Source organism: Megascapheus bottae, chromosome 1, assembly GCF_031878675.1.
Source record: "Megascapheus bottae isolate mThoBot1 chromosome 1, mThoBot2.hap1, whole genome shotgun sequence".
NCBI classification, from domain to species: Eukaryota; Metazoa; Chordata; class Mammalia; order Rodentia; family Geomyidae; genus Megascapheus; species Megascapheus bottae.
Window position 1 is genome coordinate 72,816,174 of NC_143509.1, and position 17,244 is coordinate 72,833,417.

Below are 17,244 nucleotides of genomic sequence, written 5' to 3' on the forward strand. Positions count from 1 at the left end.
CCCTTTTGAGTCTTTAACTCCCGTCTGCTGTGTGGGAGTAAGAAATGTGCCCTCCATTTCTCCCTAATACCACTTGCTAAAATTTTCACCTTGTAAGAGTCTGCATTTTGTTAGACACCCTGAAATGCTTCAATGCTTCTCATGTTCGGATCTCAAGACCCAGTGGGGTGTGTGTGTGTGTGTGTGTGTGTGTGTGTGTGTGTGTGTGTGTGTGTAAACCAGAAAGCTGAGGGACTCCTCTCACCTACCATTTGGTCCCAGGTCTGTTACCAAAAACATGACTATAATGAGTTGTATGTATTTCTATGCTGCATATCCCCCAGCAGTTATTCTCTTGAAGATAGAGGCTTGTTTTCCTGACTCACTTAGTAGCATATCAAATAAACATATGTCCTTTTTGCAAACACATTCTTTCAGTGACTGGTATACTTTCTGGTGTCCTAGAGTGGCCTAGTTCAAAAATGGTGAGACAAGGGGCCGGGAGTTTGGCCTAGTGGTTAAAGTGCTTGCCTAGCATGCACGAAGACCCGGGTTCGATTCCTCGGTACCACATACATAGAAAAAAGCCAGAAGTGGTGCTGAGGCTCAAGTGGTAGAGCTCTAACCTTGAGAAAGTCCAAGGGCAGTGCTCAGGCCCTGAGCTGAAGCCCAGGACTGGCAAAAAAAAACAAAAAAAAAATGGTGAGACAAGGACATAGAGATTCCCTTCTTGAACACTTGTTAAACGTGTTATTTGAAATATCATATAAAAATCAATGTTAATAAATTATTTAATAAAAAAAGAAAAATGTTGAGACAAGGGAAAGTTTGTTTTTTTATCAGTTGTACTAGGAATCAAACACAGAGATGCCCCAGATCTAGAGAAGATTGTTAAATGCAAACAATGAGGATGATTACAGCAGAAACTTGAAACAATCCTTAGTCATAATAATTAATAACTGCCGCATCCAGTGCTACAGAGTGGTCAGGTACCTAAAGGGGAATGGTGCAGTTTGAGAAAGAAAGACACAATCTCAGGAATCAAAGAGAAGGAGGTAAGGGACATTCATCTTGCAGGACAAAGACCCCTAGTTCATCTCCCAGGCAGTTTTTATTATCCAGCATGTCATAGTAAGAATGACAGGAATTTGTACATAACTAGTGAAGTGTAGCAAATTTTTCATTTTATCACATAACATATATTGTTCTGTTAGAATGCTTTACAGAATGCTCTTAAGATAACATTTTTGTTGTCAGTCCTGGGGCTTGAACTCAGGGCCTAAGCACAGTACTTAGGCTTTCTCAAGACTAGAGCTTGACCACTTGAACCACAGCACCACTCGGTATATGGTACCGAGGAATCAAACCCAGATCTTTGTGCATGCTAGGCAAGCTCTCCACCAGGCCAAACTCTGGGCCCAACAACATTCTTGAGTAATCTATTTTCATATGTTTGATTATGGTTGTAGATTAGGTATAAAAGATAGGACCAGTGTTTTCCTGCAATGCCTCAGCACCTTGCCTAAATGACCCTTGTCATGTAGGCATCCTGACATTGTGCTTTGCACTGTCAAATGTGTCTTCAGCCTTGTCTCCAACAAATAACAAAATATTAACAGCCAAGTGCTGGCGGCTCATGCCTGTAATCCTAGCTATTCCGGGCGCTGAAATTTAGGGGTCACAGTTCAAAGCCAGGCTGGGCACAGAAGTCTATAACTCTTTACCAAAAAAATGGAGTGGAGCTGTGGCTCAACGTGGTAGGGCCAAACCCTTGAACAAAAGAACTCAGAGCCTCCAGGCCCCGAGTTTAAACCCACATGGCTAACCAAAAAAAAAAAAAAAAAAAAAAATCTTATACTTATAAATGAACTTTATCATGTGGCTTCACTGGGTTTTGCGAAAACTTATGATTCTGAATCTTTGTGATAGGTATTACAAGAAATTTTTGTTTTTTTGGTGGTGTCCCTGAGCTCTTATATTCAAGGCAAGTGTTCTACCACTTTTAGACACAGCATTACATCTGAATTTCTGGTTATTTAGAGATAAGAGTCTCATGAACTTTCTGGTGGCATCATAGAATTCCATTGTATATATATGAAACATAGGCTCCATGGTTTCTCTCATTTGTAATGATGAGTATATGTCTAGGATTTTCTAGCAGAGGATCACAACAGCTCATTAGCTATGTACATATGATCATATAAGATGATGCTAAGCAAAATGAAACCAAGGATATGGAAACAAGAGGTTTTTCTTTGTGGTTGTTGTTTTTAATGTACTATGTGAAGTTATTTCTTTTTTTCTTTTTTTTTAGTTCCCCCTTTATGGTTTATCCCCTGTTGTCACTGTATCTGATTTGTGGTACCTAGTATATTGTATATACCTTTATTTGAATTAAAGAAGGGAAGAGAAACAACATAATGAGATAAAGGACAAAGGGTGAATCAATGTAACAATGATAATCACAAGACAATATGTTGGAAATGAACTTTACAGTTTGGGGGTGGTGAAGGGAGGAAAACAGGGACAAAAACATGAGAGGGAGTATCAGTGTATGAGAAGTAATGCACCTACTACCTGATGAATGTAACTGTAACCCCTCTATACATTACCCTGACAATTAAAAAAAAAAGAGTAACCTCCTTTGATATCACTGTGAGTGAATGCCTAGAGTCCTATACTAAATCGCTTTATGGTATCTATGTGTAACCCTGTAAGTTCTGACCAAGTTGGTGTATTCTAATTAAAATTCTAAGCCACTCAGCAAAAAAAGAGAAAAGGTAATGTTTCTTTGGCAGGTCCAAACTCTACAAAAAAAAATCTTTCATTTCTAACAACACAGTATACATGATTCTCAGTAGTTGATCACCTTGATTCATCTCTACCATCTCTTATTTACCTGTCCATTCTTACTGGCATGAATGGAATACAGACAATGTTCTTTATTTCATGAGTTTCCACCTCAAAAACTTCCCACTTGCAATTCAAAGTACTAACATCAGTTGGCTTCACACTACTTGCTATCATTCATTGTACCCATTTTCATTTCATGGTTTTGAATAAGACTGACACACATGAAACTTGTGTTTTAGAAGAGTTAAGCTGCTCATATAAATATAACAAGGATGTATTGAAAAATGGAACAGGAGCAGGAAGGAAACTTGTAATAATGGAGGGTAACTTTCAACAGAGCTCCAGACAGTATTTATAGACAGGCTTAGATAACACCAAGTTAAGAGGGAGACAATAAATATGAGTAACATTTGTGGACAGAAAAATTTACCTTAAAATGAAGACAGGTTAGGTCAAGAACATGGCCTAGTGGTAGAGTGACTAGCATGCATGAAGCCCTGGGTTCCATTCCTTGGTACCACATTCATAGAAAAAGTTGGAAATGGTGCTGTGGCTCAAGTGATAGGGCTCTAACCTTGAAAAATCCCAAAGACAGTGCTTAGGCCATGAGTTCAAGCCCCAGGACTGGTAAAAAAAAATATGAACACAGTTTATTCTTACTAAAATTATAACAATTGAAAGCTTTGATGTTTCCAAGTTTTGAAACTAAGTAAAAAAAAAAAATTAAGTCACTGAGCCAGCACTGGTGGCTTACACCTGTAATCCTATCTACTCAGGAGGCTGAGAGCTGAGGATAAAGGTTCAAAGCCAGCCTCAGCACAAAAGGACCTGAGGCTCTTATCTCCAATTAACCTCTAGAAAACAGGAAGTAGGGCTTGGCTCAAGGGTAGGGCAGAATCCTATAGCTGAAGAGCTCATGGACACTGCCCAGGCCCACGGGTAGGGCTCTAGCTTTGAGCTGAAGAGCTCAGGAACACTGCCCAGGCCAGTTCAAGCCCCATGACCTACAAAAACCAAGTCACCCAGGAAGTGGTGCTGTGGTTCAAGGGGTAGGGTAGTAGCCTTGAGCTGAAGAGCTCAGGGACAGCACCCAGGCCCAGAGTTCTAGTCCTATGACTGACAAAAATAAATAGATAAATAAAAATAACTAAGTCACTGAGAAATGGTTAGACAAAGGGTGAGCTAATTCAACAGTGATACTAGACACTATGTTGAAGATGAACTCTGCAACTTGTGGGAGGAAGGAAGGGGTCAGGAGGGGAAAAATTAGGAGAAAAGGAAATGTACTTATTACCTGACTTATGTACCTGTAACCCCTCTGTACATCACCTTTACAATGAAAAAAAAAACTAAGTCAATACAAAGACTTTTAATATTGTAAAGATTTAGGAAATGGGGGCTGGAAGTTTGGCCTAGTAGTAGAGTGCTTGCCTAGCATGCACCAAGACCCTGGTTCCTTTCCTTGGTAACACATACATAGAAAAAAATCCTTGAGAAAAACCCAAGGACAGTGCTTAGTCCCTGAGTTCAAGCCAGCATTGGCAAACAAACAACAAAAAAAAAGATTTAGAAAATGTGCCAATTTTTTTTTTTTTTTTGCCAGTCCTGGGCTTGAGCTCAGGGCCTGAGCACTGTCCTTGGACTTTCTCAAGGCTAGAGCTCTACCACTTGAGCCTCAGCACCACTTCCGGCTTTTTTCTATGTATGTGGTACCGAGGAATCGAACCCGGGTCTTCATGCATGCTAGGCAAGCACTTTAACCACTAGGCCAAACTCCCGGCCAATGTGCCAATTTTTAAACAATAAAAAGATCTTTATGGAAAGTTTAGGTACATAACACTAAATGTTTATTTCCTTAGTATTCTTTGGTAGACTTGTCTGATCTTTCCTTATCATTCAACTTTAACATGGAATGAGTGGATTGGAGGATGATGGTTCAAAGCCTGGAAGGTCTTGGACCAAAGACAGCCCAAGTAGAAAAGTCTGTGAGACACTTTTTTTTTTTTTTTTTTTGCCAGTTCTGGGGCTTGAACTCAGGGTCTAAGCACTGTTAGTGGGCTTTCTCAAGGCTAGAGCTCTATGTCTTGAGCCACAGCACCAATTCCAGCTTTTTCTATGTAGGTGGTACCAAGGAATGGAACCCAGGTTTTCGTGCATGCTAGGCAGGCACTCTACCACTAAGCCAAACTCCTGGCCCAAGTCTGTGAGACTCTTATCTCTAACCACCAAAAAGCCAGAAGTGGAGCTGTGGCTCAAGTACTACAGTGTTAACCTTGAGAAAAAAACAAAACAAACAAACAAACAAAATCTCAATGGACATGCCCTGAGTTCAAGCTCCTGGATTAGCAAACACACACACAAAGACGTTATTTCCAACTCACAAAAAATTATTATTATTTTTTTTGTCAGTCATGGGACTTGAACTCAGCCTGGGTGCTGTCCCTGAGTTCTTTAGCTCAAGGCTATGGCCCTACCGTGGAACCAAGCCCCACTCCCTGTTTTCTAGAGGTTAATTGGAGATAACCTCAGGTCTAGCACAGTGGCTCATGCCTATAATACTAGCTACTCAGACTGAGATCTCAGGATCAAGATTCAGAGCCAGTCCAGACACAAAAGGACCTGAGACTCTTATCTCCAGTTAACCTCTAGAAAAAGGAAAGTGGGGGTTGGCTCAAAGGTAAAGACAGTAGCCTTGAGCTTAAGAGCTCAGGGACAGCAACCAGGCTGAGTTAAAGGTTCTTTTGTGCCTGGGCTGGCTTTGAACCTTCGTCCTCAGATCTCAACCTCCTGAGTAGCTACGATTACAGGTGTGAGCCACCAAGCCCAGCCCAACTCACAAAAATTCTGAATAGGCCAGGAGTTTGGCCTACTAGAAGAGTGCTTGCCTAGCATAGACAAAGACCAGCATTCGATTCCTCAGTACCATATACATAGAAAAAAGCCAGAAGTGGTGCTGTTGCTAAAGTGGTAGAACACTAGTCTTGTGGAAAAGCCTAAGGATAGTGCTCTGGCCCTGAGTTCAGTCCCCAGGTCTGGCAAAAAAAAAAAAAAAAAAAAAAGAATCTGAACAAAAAAAAGTCTCATATGGCCAGGAATTTGGCCTAGTGATAGTGTTTGCCAAGCATAGACAAACACCCAGATTCAATTCCTCAGTACCACATACATAGGAAAAGCCGAAAGTGGTACTGAGGCTCAAGTGATAGAGTGCTAGCCTTGAAAAAACTAAGCTAATGTAGAACTTGAGGCTCTGAGTTTAAACTCTTCTTCCCAGGTTGGAAATACAAGAAAGAATCGGGAAAAACTAAATGTTGGTGGTACACACCTGTGATCATAGCAACTGAGGAGGCCAAGATATGAGGATCCTGGTTCAAAGCCAACCTGGGAAAGCAAGTCCAAGAGACTCTTATCTCCAATTAATTACTAAAAAATCAGAAATGGTGCTGCGGCTCTAAGCAGTAGAGTTATTAGCCTTGAGTACAAAGGCTCAGGGACAGTGCCTAGGCCTGTGTTCAAGCATGAGGGCTGGCACAAAACAAAAACAAAAGCAAAAACAAAACAAAATGAAAAAATAGGAGAGCAGGTGGAAAGTGGTAAATAAATAGTATCTAAATATATAAAAACCAGTTATATTGGACTTGCCATTTTAAAGCCAATCAGTAATACCGAATTCCTCCACAAGATGGCTCCATTTATTCTCCTTTGGAAAGGATAATTTGAAGGAATTATACAATAAACACTCTCTACCACTTTGATTACATTGCCAACACTTTATCATACTTGTTTTGTCACCTATGTAGCCACTTATCCCTTTGCCAATTCATTATTATTATTTTGCCAGTCCTGGGCTTGAGCTCAGGGCTTAAGCACTGTCCTTGGATTTTTCTCAAGGCTAGAGCTCTATCACTTGAGCTTCAGCACCACTTCTGGCTTTTTTCTATGTATGCTGGAACATCGGGCCTGGCACTATCCTTCAGCTTTCTCAAGGCTAGAACTCTACTACTAGACCCATGGCACCACTTTCAGCTTTTTCTGTGCACGTAGTACAAGGAATCACACTCAGGTTTTCGTGCATGCTAGGCAAGCACTCTACCTCTAGGCCAAACTCCTGGCCCAACATTATGTGTTTTGATGTGTCAGAATACTTCTTAACTACTATGAGTTAATTATATTAACTACTACTTAATATGATTTCTTGTGTTAATACTGCAGCTTATGAAGGAATACAAAGCCTAAAACAAAGATAGTGCTTCTATATTTCTAAATATAGTGATTCTAAATTTCTGGCTGCCATTCAACAGACCTTGTTTTCTCCAAAACAACTTTGATTCCTTATTTTTAATGGAAGTTCATTGGTGAATATCAACCTCCTGTACTGTATTGTGCTTTAAGATGAGTTTTTAATGTCTAGCTGTTATTTATCATGCCTCATTCTCCCTAATTTATTCTGCCTCAAAACCATGGCTTCACTTTTGGCTTTTTGGTGGTTAATTGGAGATAGGATTCTCATAGACTTTCCTGCTCAGGCTGGCTTTTAACTGTGATCCCCAGATCCCAGTCTCCTGAGTAGCTAGGATTACAGGAGTGAGCCATGGGCCTCTGGCTTATGCCCAATTTTGACATTGTGTACTAAACCTAAAACTCATTAATATATAGAATGTTACCATTAAGAAGTTACCTTCTCTCTCAATGCAAGAAACAAAAATATTCTGATTTTCATCTGAACATAGGTTAATTGTATATGATTTTGAGATTTTATATATGTATATATATTATTAACTAGGATTTATAGTTTGTTATTTTTTTGGTGTGGAACATTGAATTCATGGCCTTGCACTTGACTCTACCACTTGAGCTATTTCTCCAGCCTTTTTGCTATACGTTATTATTTTTTTTCCCAGTCTTGGACCTTGAACTCAGGGTTTGGGTACTGTCCTCGGAGTTCAAGGCTAGAGCTCTACCACTTAAGCTACAGCAACACTTCTGGCTCTTTTCTGTGTATGTGGTACCATGGAATTGAACTAGGCCTTTGTCCATGCTAGGAAAGCCCTCTACCAGCCCTGCTTTAAATTATTTTTTTTGGATAGGACCTAGTATTTTTCACTTGAGACTGTTTTTAGATTGACCCTTCTATCTATGCCAGTCACCTAGCTGAAATTACAGATATGCACAACTATGCCCAGATTTAGTGAGGTGTATCATTCCTATTTTATCTAGTGACCTTAAATATTTATCCATTAATATTTGCCTCCAGTTGCTGGGGCCTACCGGCAGCAAATTGGGGTTCCTGAAATAGGGGGAAGGGACTGGAAAAAATAGAAGAGAGACAAACACATCGGGTCCGGGAGGTCTGCAGCCCAGGCAAAAACTGCCGCCTCGTTTATTCTCAACTCAAAGCTTATATCCCTTCTTGAGACCAGGGCACTGCCAGGTGTTACATCCAGATGGTTAATCAGGGAACTGTTGGGGGTTACATTCATATGGTAAATCTCAGATCAATTGAACAGGAGAAGGCCAAAAAACAATAAGACAATCAAGCAATTATCTGATGCAAATCAAAGTACAGTTTGATTCCACTCTGGCTCCCAACATCCAGTGTTTTCCATTTTTCCTCTACTGACCTCATTACAGCAAAATTAACTACAAATATGCATGAGACCTTTCTACAGGGTTGGGAATGTGGCTTAGTAGTAGAATGCTTGCTTGCATGCATGAAGCCCTGGGTTCAATTTCTTAGTATCATATAAACAGGAAAAAGCTAGAAGTGACACTGTGTTCAAGGACCAATACACACACTAAACCTAAAACTCATGAATACACACACACACACACACACACACACACACACAAAAGACTTTTCTACAATGCTAGAAAGGGACTATATACTGAGGTTCTTTGAGTAAAAGGTAAATATAGGCTTCACATACTGCTCACAACCAACTGGTTGTGAGGTTCTAGAAGAGTAAAAATGTTTTTTTAATGGTCAGCATTTGCTTAATCTGCAGTAAAAGACAGGCATTAATGTCAGTTAGTTAAATCCAACAAGCTTTGGAAGTGAACTGAGTATCTTCCAAGTAAACTTAGGTGTTCAGTTAGTTAAGATTCTCAACTTCCTCTTCTTTGCTGTTCACCCACACCCCTTAGTAGTATCTTTTATCATTAACGGGGTTAAAACTCAGGGCCTGGGCACTGTCCCGGAGCTCAAGGCTAGTGCTCTACTATGGGCCACAGCCCAAAGTAGTTTTCACTATTTGTTTTCTGGTGGTTAACTGGAGGTGAGTCTTAGGCTGGTTTAGAACCCACGCTCCTCAGATCTCAGCTTGGTGAGTAGCCAGGGTTATAGGTGTGAGCCACTGATTAACATCTGGCTCTGGCTGTTTTTGTTAGTTTTTGGAACCCTATCCTCGAGCTTCCTCATGGCTAGCGCCCTCGCGCATGAGCCACAGCACCACTTCCCGGGAACTGAACCCAGGACTTCATGCAGGCTAGGCAAGCACTCTACACCAGGCCTCGCTCCTGGTCCCTTTTGTATTTGAGTGTTTGAGTCATGCCTCCACTTCCTGATGGTTCTGTTTGCTGGTTAAAAAACAAATACTTAAATTTATTATTATTATTTTTAAATGGATACTGGAGCGATAGCCTAGGACGCGCTCTCCTACGGAGCTGTACTCAAATTGGCTAAGGAGCAGGACGACCAGGAACGTCTTATCTGCCGAGATTCCTCCGTGGATGTCTTGTGGAGGGGGTAGGACACTGACAGCCCCCTCTCCGGTTCACGTACCCAACAGTCGTGCAGGACGTCTCACCGGAGAAGACAAACAAACGCAACCGCAAGCGCGGCAGCCACTCCGCCCCGCCCCCTGGGCAGCTGCAGGCTAAAGCCCTCACCCGGAAGGAACCGCCTGGGAAACCGAGTTCCGGCGCAGTCCCCCGACGTCATCACGTGGCGCCGACGCCGGCGCGGGGAACTGGGGGAGGAGATTCTTCCCAGGGGCCTATAAGGCCTCTTCCCATGATCCTCTCTCCCTTTTCGCCATCTTTCCTCTCGCCCGGCCGCCCGCTGCCACCATGAAGTAAGTGGGCCCCTCCGATCCAATCTGCTCCCATCCTCGCGCGCAGCCGCTCCCCGGCGTCTGGGACCTGGCTTCTGCCTCAGCACATCCCCACCCTAATGGCTTGCTTCTCGTTACAGGGTCGAGCTCTGCAGTTTCAGCGGGTACAAGATCTACCCCGGGCACGGGAGGCGCTACGCCAGGACCGACGGGAAGGTAAGAGGCCGCCGCCTCCGCGCCCGACGCTCTCGTCTCCCACCGCGTAGCTCCCGAGAGCCCTCGGCGGCCGCGCTGCACTGGCTGCTCACACAAACGGAGCCGAACCGGTGTTGAGCCTTGAGCGCGTTTACGCTGGGTCGGAAACCAGCAGGGGCTTGTGTGACTTGGGGTGGCTGAGTGTAAAAGGAATGACTGAAGTGCCCAGGGGTCTGGCTGTTTGAATGGTTCTCGTGAGATTTTAGAATTGTTGGGAGGGAGGACGGTAGTTGGATTCCTCCGGTTACTCGACCTGCTGATCTATTGCTATGATCGTAAACGTGCCTCCCCAGTTGTCATAAGCCTTTTGGTTTCTGTGTCCCAATTTTTTAATTACAAGATAGAATACCTATTTCCTAAGGACGTCAAGGTGTCTCCCTTTTATTCAGTAAGATTGACTAGGTAATCATTTCGTATTTCTTACGACAGGTTTTCCAATTTCTTAATGCAAAATGCGAGTCAGCTTTCCTTTCCAAGAGGAATCCTCGACAGATAAACTGGACTGTCCTCTACAGAAGAAAGCACAAAAAGGGACAGTCGGTAAGTGGGGTAGGGTACACCCTGATCTTGTGAAGTTCTGATGAAAGTTTTAGCCTATTGATTTCTGCTTTGTAATTGTGCTTAAATGACATACAAATGCACTTTAAAAGCTGTAAAGCATCGTACCATGAGACAGGTTATAAGTGGTATCTTCTTACGTGTCATTCGGCTTAGGAGCAATGTCAAGTTTATATATACACAGGTCCAGTGACATTAAAAAAACCATTGGGTAGGTCTGGGAATGTGCAAGAGTGCTTACCTAGGATGCATGAAGCCCTGCATTCAATATCTCAGTATCACCTAGAGAGAAAAAGCCTTGGGTCAAGTGGTAGAGTGCTAGCCTTGAGCAAAAGAAGCTCAGGGACAGTGCCCAGGCCCTGAGTTCAAGCCCCAGGAAGAGAGGGTTGACTGTCCTAGTTTTATTAGGACAACTGGGCAGGAGTCAGTTGTTTACCACCTACCTTACATGTCAAACAACAGTTTGCTATTATGTAAAAGTTCCTTTGTTAGTCCTGTCACTGCTACTTTCCTTACTGGGAATGAGTTCCCAGTAATAGCATCCAATTTGTGAGCAAAGAAACATGTTTCCTTACTGGTGTACTTTTTAAGCTGAAAGTTGAAATCCTTTCTTTTAGTTACTTATAGATTAAGTGAGGACTTAACTACAAATTTATTGTTACTATTATGGTTTTGTAGAAAGTTGACTATATCAAAAGTCAGGTAATGAATGGCTCTTTTTTTGATTGTCACTTGTTTCTTTGCTCCTCTCCACTTATCCTTTGTGGTTGTAGAACTTATCCACATTTAGGAGGCCTTGATATTGAGACTTTGACCAGTCTTGGGGCTTGAACTCAGGGCCTGAGCAGTATTGAGCTTCTCTTGCTCAGGGCTACCACTTGTCACTTTAACCAAAGCACACCACTTCCAGCTTTTCTATGTGGTACTGAAGAATCAAACCCAGGGGGCTTCATGCATGCTGGGCAGGCACTCTACCATTGTGCCACATTTCTAGCCCCAAGACATAAATATCTTGCCTCGAATGAAACATTGGTAACACTAGGCTGTTATGAAAATTGGAAAAGTTGGTACCTTTGGACATTATGGAGTGTATGTTGTACAGGTGCGGTGGAAAATGTTAAAGTTTTATTCATTTGTGAGTTGTCTTTATTCATTTGTGAGTTGTCGGTGTTCTCTGCTCAGTTGTCTTATTTAGAGTATTCTATCTGCATTATTTTTGCAACTTCATATATGTTTCCAGAGATTGTCTTTCCTTATTTTTGCTATTTGAAAATTGTTTATTAAAACACCGATTTCTTAATGAATTTTATAAGGAAGATAATATGAGACTAGTATTCATCTGGCAATTCCTTTCAAAATAATTGAAAGCATGTGTTCAGCTAACTGTACTCTAGTGTTCATAGCAATATTGTTCACAAGAGCCAAAAAGTGAAAGCAATGCTTGAGGCCAGAAATGTATGCTCTTTCCTTTTTTTAACTTCAAATACATATAGTACATACACACACACAAATTGTGGGTGTCTGGAGACAAATTTAAGAACAGTTCATTTGTGCTTTAACACCCTAATGTGTACAGAATTTCCCTGGGCCGTGGCCAAAAATGCTGGGATTGAACTTGGGGCTCAAATGGTACAGTGCTTTGTGCAGAAAAGGTTAAGGACAGCACCCAAACCCATGAACCAGCATACATACACACACAGGGAATTTAAAGATCTCAAAATAATATTTTTTTACATTAAGATTAATCTTTGTAAGAGTTTAAAATAGAATAAAATTAAGATGAATATTGTTTCCTCCACATATTGAACATTAAACTAGATTTTATGAGACATAGCTCATAAATACACTCCTGATTATTTTTTATTTTTTGGTAGGAAGAAATTCAGAAGAAAAGAACCCGACGTGCAGTCAAATTCCAAAGGGCCATCACTGGTGCATCCCTTGCTGATATAATGGCCAAGAGGAATCAGAAACCAGAAGTTAGAAAGGCTCAGCGAGAGCAAGCTATCCGGTAAGGAATTCTTGACAGGTTTCTGCTATTGGGGTGCTTTAGGTTGTCTTGCTTTATAAATACAGGAACTGTACCTGATAATATTAAGATTTTCAATGGTTTTATATTTAAGTTTTGTACGATTGAAAGTACTAAGTGATGATGATAATTTACAGTTAAATAATGAAATTTACTAACCACCTTACTTGAATATTGGGTTTACCTTACAAATAAAAGTTTGGGAGGGATATAATTTTCCTTGCCCCAAAGTCTAGTTTACCGTTAAGTTGTATGCTTAAAGAATGAAATATTTTGCCTAATATTAACTCCCCAGGGCTGCCAAGGAAGCAAAAAAGGCTAAGCAAGCATCCAAGAAGACAGCAATGGCTGCTGCTAAGGTGACTGAGGCTTTCTTGGATTTTGCTACTTTGATCTGTGTTAAGATATGAACATAGTGTATTGTCCACATTATTTCACTCTCCTCTTTATTTTATTTTTTGCCAGTCCTGGGCTTGAGCTCAGGGTCTGAGCACTGTCCTGGGACTTTCCTCTAACCTGAGCCACTGCACCACTTCTGGCTTTTTCTATGTATGTGGTGCCAAGGAATCGAACCTGGGTCTTCGTGTCTGCAAGGCGGGCACTCTACCACTAGGCCAAACTCCCGGCCCCCTCCTCTTTATTTTTTTGCTAGTCTTGGTGCTTGAATTCAGGCCCTGGGTCTTTGGGCCTCTTTGTGCCAAAGGCTAGAGCTCTACTACTTAAGTCACAGCACTACTTCCAGGTTTTTTGGGTCGTTGATTGGAGATAAAATAGTGTCCTGGACTTTTCTGCCTGGGCGGGCTTCAAACCATGATCTTCAAGCTACAACCTCCTGAGTAGCTAGGATTACAGGGTCCTGGGGCTGCACCTGGGTTACACTGTCCATTAAGGTTTATCTATCAAATAGGGTTTTAACTTATGCATAGTCCTGGCCTTTGTCTTTTTGTCTATGTCCTTCCCTCCACCCCCGCTTCTGTGTCCTCTGAATAACGTATTATAATCCTTGGCCACCAAACATGGTTGTAAATTCAGTAATAGAGAATTTTTTTTTTTAGTTCATTGGGCTTTAACTCAGCCTGGGCACTGTCCCTAAGCTCTTTGGCTCAAGGCTACTGCCCTACCCTTGAGCCAAGGCCCACTTCCTGTTTTCTAGAGTTTATTAGAGATAAGAATCTCAGGTCCTTTTGTACCCCGCCTGGCTTTGAACCTTGATCGTCAGATCTCAGCCTCCTGAGAAGCTAGGATTTCTGGCATGAGCCACTATGCCCAGCCAGTTTTATTTTTAATTCAAAGACTAGCAAATCACTTTCACAATTTTAAGGGGTTTTATATAAGGTTAAAAGATTGGTTCCAGGTGAAATTAGATTTCTGAAGTCTCAAGTCTCTAAGGGACTTTTGTTTTTTCAACTTAAAGCCAGAAAACCTACATGGGTCTCTCTCTTTCCCCTTATATCTGGGATTTGTGGGCCTGTATTTTTTTAGAGGAATAGGGAGGGATTACCATGGTTTCAACTTGGCTTTACTGCTTGCTTGTTTTCCTTGTAACGATATCACTACCAAATTGAGTGAGGCCTCAGGTTTAGCTTTAAGAGAATTCTTTTGGAGATGGAATCTGATAGACATTTCTTTGACTGGTCTGAACTTTGATCCCCTGGATCTCAGATAACTTAATCGATTTACAGGTTTGAGACATTAGTGTCCAGTAAAGAATGATACATCTTTATATTGGTGATACTAGGGGTTGAACTCAGGGCCTGGGTGCTTTTCAATACTAGTGCTCTACTACTTGAGTCACTATACTTCTGGCTACCTTGTGTTTAACTGAGATTGTGTTTTAGACTTTCCTACCCAGGCTGACTTTTGATCACTGTCCTTCTATCTCAATCTCCTGAGTAGATATGATTATAGAGAGACACTGGTGTCCAGCTGGTCCTAGTATATGCCTAAGAAAAATAGTATTCTTAGGGATCATTACTCAGGTGGGAGAATTACTTGCCAAGCTCATACAATGCAGTAAAAAAGTGTGAATTTCTGTTTATGTTTGGGCAGAGTTCCATAAAAATACTGGTATTACAAATACAGGTCAAGTACTAAGGCGGCTAGGACACACAGAACATGAACACAATAGGAGTGGTAGCTGGGTGCTCTTGGTTCACACACGTGTAATCCTTGCAACTTCAGGAGGGTAAGATCTGAAGGCGGCAGTTCAAAACCAGCGTGTGCAAGAAAGCCCATGTAACTACCAGAATAGTGGAAGTGATGTATGGCTCAATGTAGTGAAGTTCTAGCCTTGAGTGAAATCATGGAGAACACACACACTCTTAGTTCCAGCCCAACAACTGACCAAAAGAAATATAGGGTGGTAAAAGTGTTCTCTTGTAAATGTCTTATAACATCCATGTTATCTTTTTACAGGCTCCCACAAAGGCTGCACCTAAGCAAAAAATTGTAAAACCTGTCAAGGTTTCTGCTCCCCGAGTTGGTGGAAAACGCTAGTTTGGCAGATCAGACTTTGAAATAAAGATCTATCTGTAACTTTAGATTGTGTTGGATTCTTTTACTTAAAACAAGCATATTGTGCCTATATAGTTAATAGGTGAACTATAAAGTTAAGAATTTAGAACAGACATTTTTGAAAGCTTGTTGGGGCTAGGAGGTATAATTAAGTGCGTATGTTGTGTGAGTCCTTGACTTTGGTATTCATAAAAGTTGATAGTTAGGTAATGAGACTTCCTACTCTTGTTAAGTTTTTGCAAGTAACAAAAATAAAGCCTATGGAGCCAGGTGAGGGGCTCATGCCTATAATCCTAGCTACTCAGGAGGCTGAGATTTGAGGATCAAGGTTCAAAGCCAGCCTGGGCACAAAAAGACCTAAGATTCATCTGCAGTTAACCTCTAGAAAATGGGAAGTGGGACTTGGCTCGAGGTTGGGGTGGTAGCCTTAAGTTGAAGAACTCACTGAACAGCACCCAGGGCAGGTTCAAGCCTCATGACCCATAAAAAAATAATCTATGGGGCTCAGGAGTGTGGCATAGTGTTAAGAGTGCCTGCCTAGCAGGCACGAAGTCCTGGGTATCAATTCGTTGATACCAAATACACAGAAAATGCCAGAAGTGGTGCTGTGGTTCAAGTGGTAGAGTGCTATCCTTGAAAAAGCTTAAGGACAGTGCCCAGGCCCTGAGTTCAGTCCCTCTACTGGCAAAATCATGTATGGGTGGTTAGCCTCTGGATACTCAGGAAGCTCAGATGTGGGGATAGTGGTTCAAAGCCAGCCCAGAAAGTGGGGTGGTGATAATAGCACAAAAGTCCAGATTGAGTACCCAGGATGAGTTGAAATGCTAGTATCAGCACACACATTTTATTTTGCTTTGTTCTACGTATGCTCATTTTTAAATTTTTGTGCTGACAATCTAGCTTCAAGGTATAGAGCAGTGGTGTGTTGTGTTTCCAGAAAGGGTCTTGCTATACCTATGTTGGCCTGTAATTTTTTGTTTTTTTTGGCGCCAGTCCTGGGGCTTGAACTCAGGGCCTGACCACTGCCCTTGAGCTTTCTCAAGGGTAGAGTTCTACCACTTGAGGCATAGCACCATTTCTGGCTTTTTTTCCCCCCCTATGTATGTGGTACACTGAGGACTCAAACTGGGTCTTGGTGCATGCTAGGCAAGCAATCTACCACTAGCTCAAACCCCTAGCCCTTATTTTCTGTGGGTGCTGTCCTTGAGCTCTTCACTCAAGGCTATTGCTCTACCCCTTAAGCCACAGCCTCACTTCCCATTTTCTAATGATTAACTGAAGATAAGAGTCTCAGACTTGTGAATTGAGATCCTCAGATCTCAGCCTCCTGAGTAGCTAGGGTTACAGGTGTGAGCCCCCCAGACCAGCTTTATAACTTAAGATTTTCTTTGGTACTTTTTCTTGCTGCTTCCATCCTAGTTCACCTAAATCATTATAGATTTTACTAGGATTGGACATAGCTTTGAGTTGGCTGTGGAAGCCTACCTGCCACATACTCTCAATGGTTTTTTTGTTGTTTACCAGTCTTGTGGCTAGAACTCATGGCTGCACTGTCCTTGAGCTTTCTCAAGGCCAGCACTCTACCTCTTGAGCCACTGCACCACTTCCAGGTGGGCTTTTCCAGATTTAGCAAAGCTGTGGTTTTGAGGATTGTATTGGCCCAGGGGCTTTTAAGACTACGCATGTGCTGCTTCAGACTTGTTTAAAATCTTGAATAAGACCCTACTGCACATTAGGAAACCAAATTCGTCTGCATGGCCTCAAGTCCCCTTACATACATCGGGTGTAAAATCATTTCCTCCAGGTGTAACTAGAGACAATTGCAAGTTGTGTGGCTTAAAACAGAGCTGGTTACTCCATTCCTCACTATGCAATACGACTGTCGATGCTGACGCTGACTATTCCAGAAAAATTCTGACCATCCCTTGGGAAGGTGGGAGCAGGCAAGTTTTATTTAAGATTTATAACCGAGGCACTTACATTTTAAATCGTCTGTCGACTGGAGCC

The 17,244-nt window shown here is 41.9% G+C and overlaps 1 protein-coding gene across 1 annotated transcript; it reads left to right on the forward strand.

Moving 5' to 3' along the window:
• The first annotated feature begins 9,794 nt into the window (after nucleotides 1–9,794).
• Nucleotides 9,795–15,263, forward strand: Rpl24 (ribosomal protein L24). The gene is made up of 6 exons (XM_090347093.1): nucleotides 9,795–9,902; nucleotides 10,022–10,097; nucleotides 10,566–10,676; nucleotides 12,569–12,705; nucleotides 13,019–13,082; nucleotides 15,139–15,263. Exons 1-6 carry the CDS (start codon nucleotides 9,898–9,900, stop codon nucleotides 15,217–15,219), a joined length of 474 nt encoding a protein of 157 aa, XP_090203219.1. The 5' UTR covers nucleotides 9,795–9,897; the 3' UTR covers nucleotides 15,220–15,263.
• Nucleotides 15,264–17,244: the final 1,981 nt, after the last annotated feature.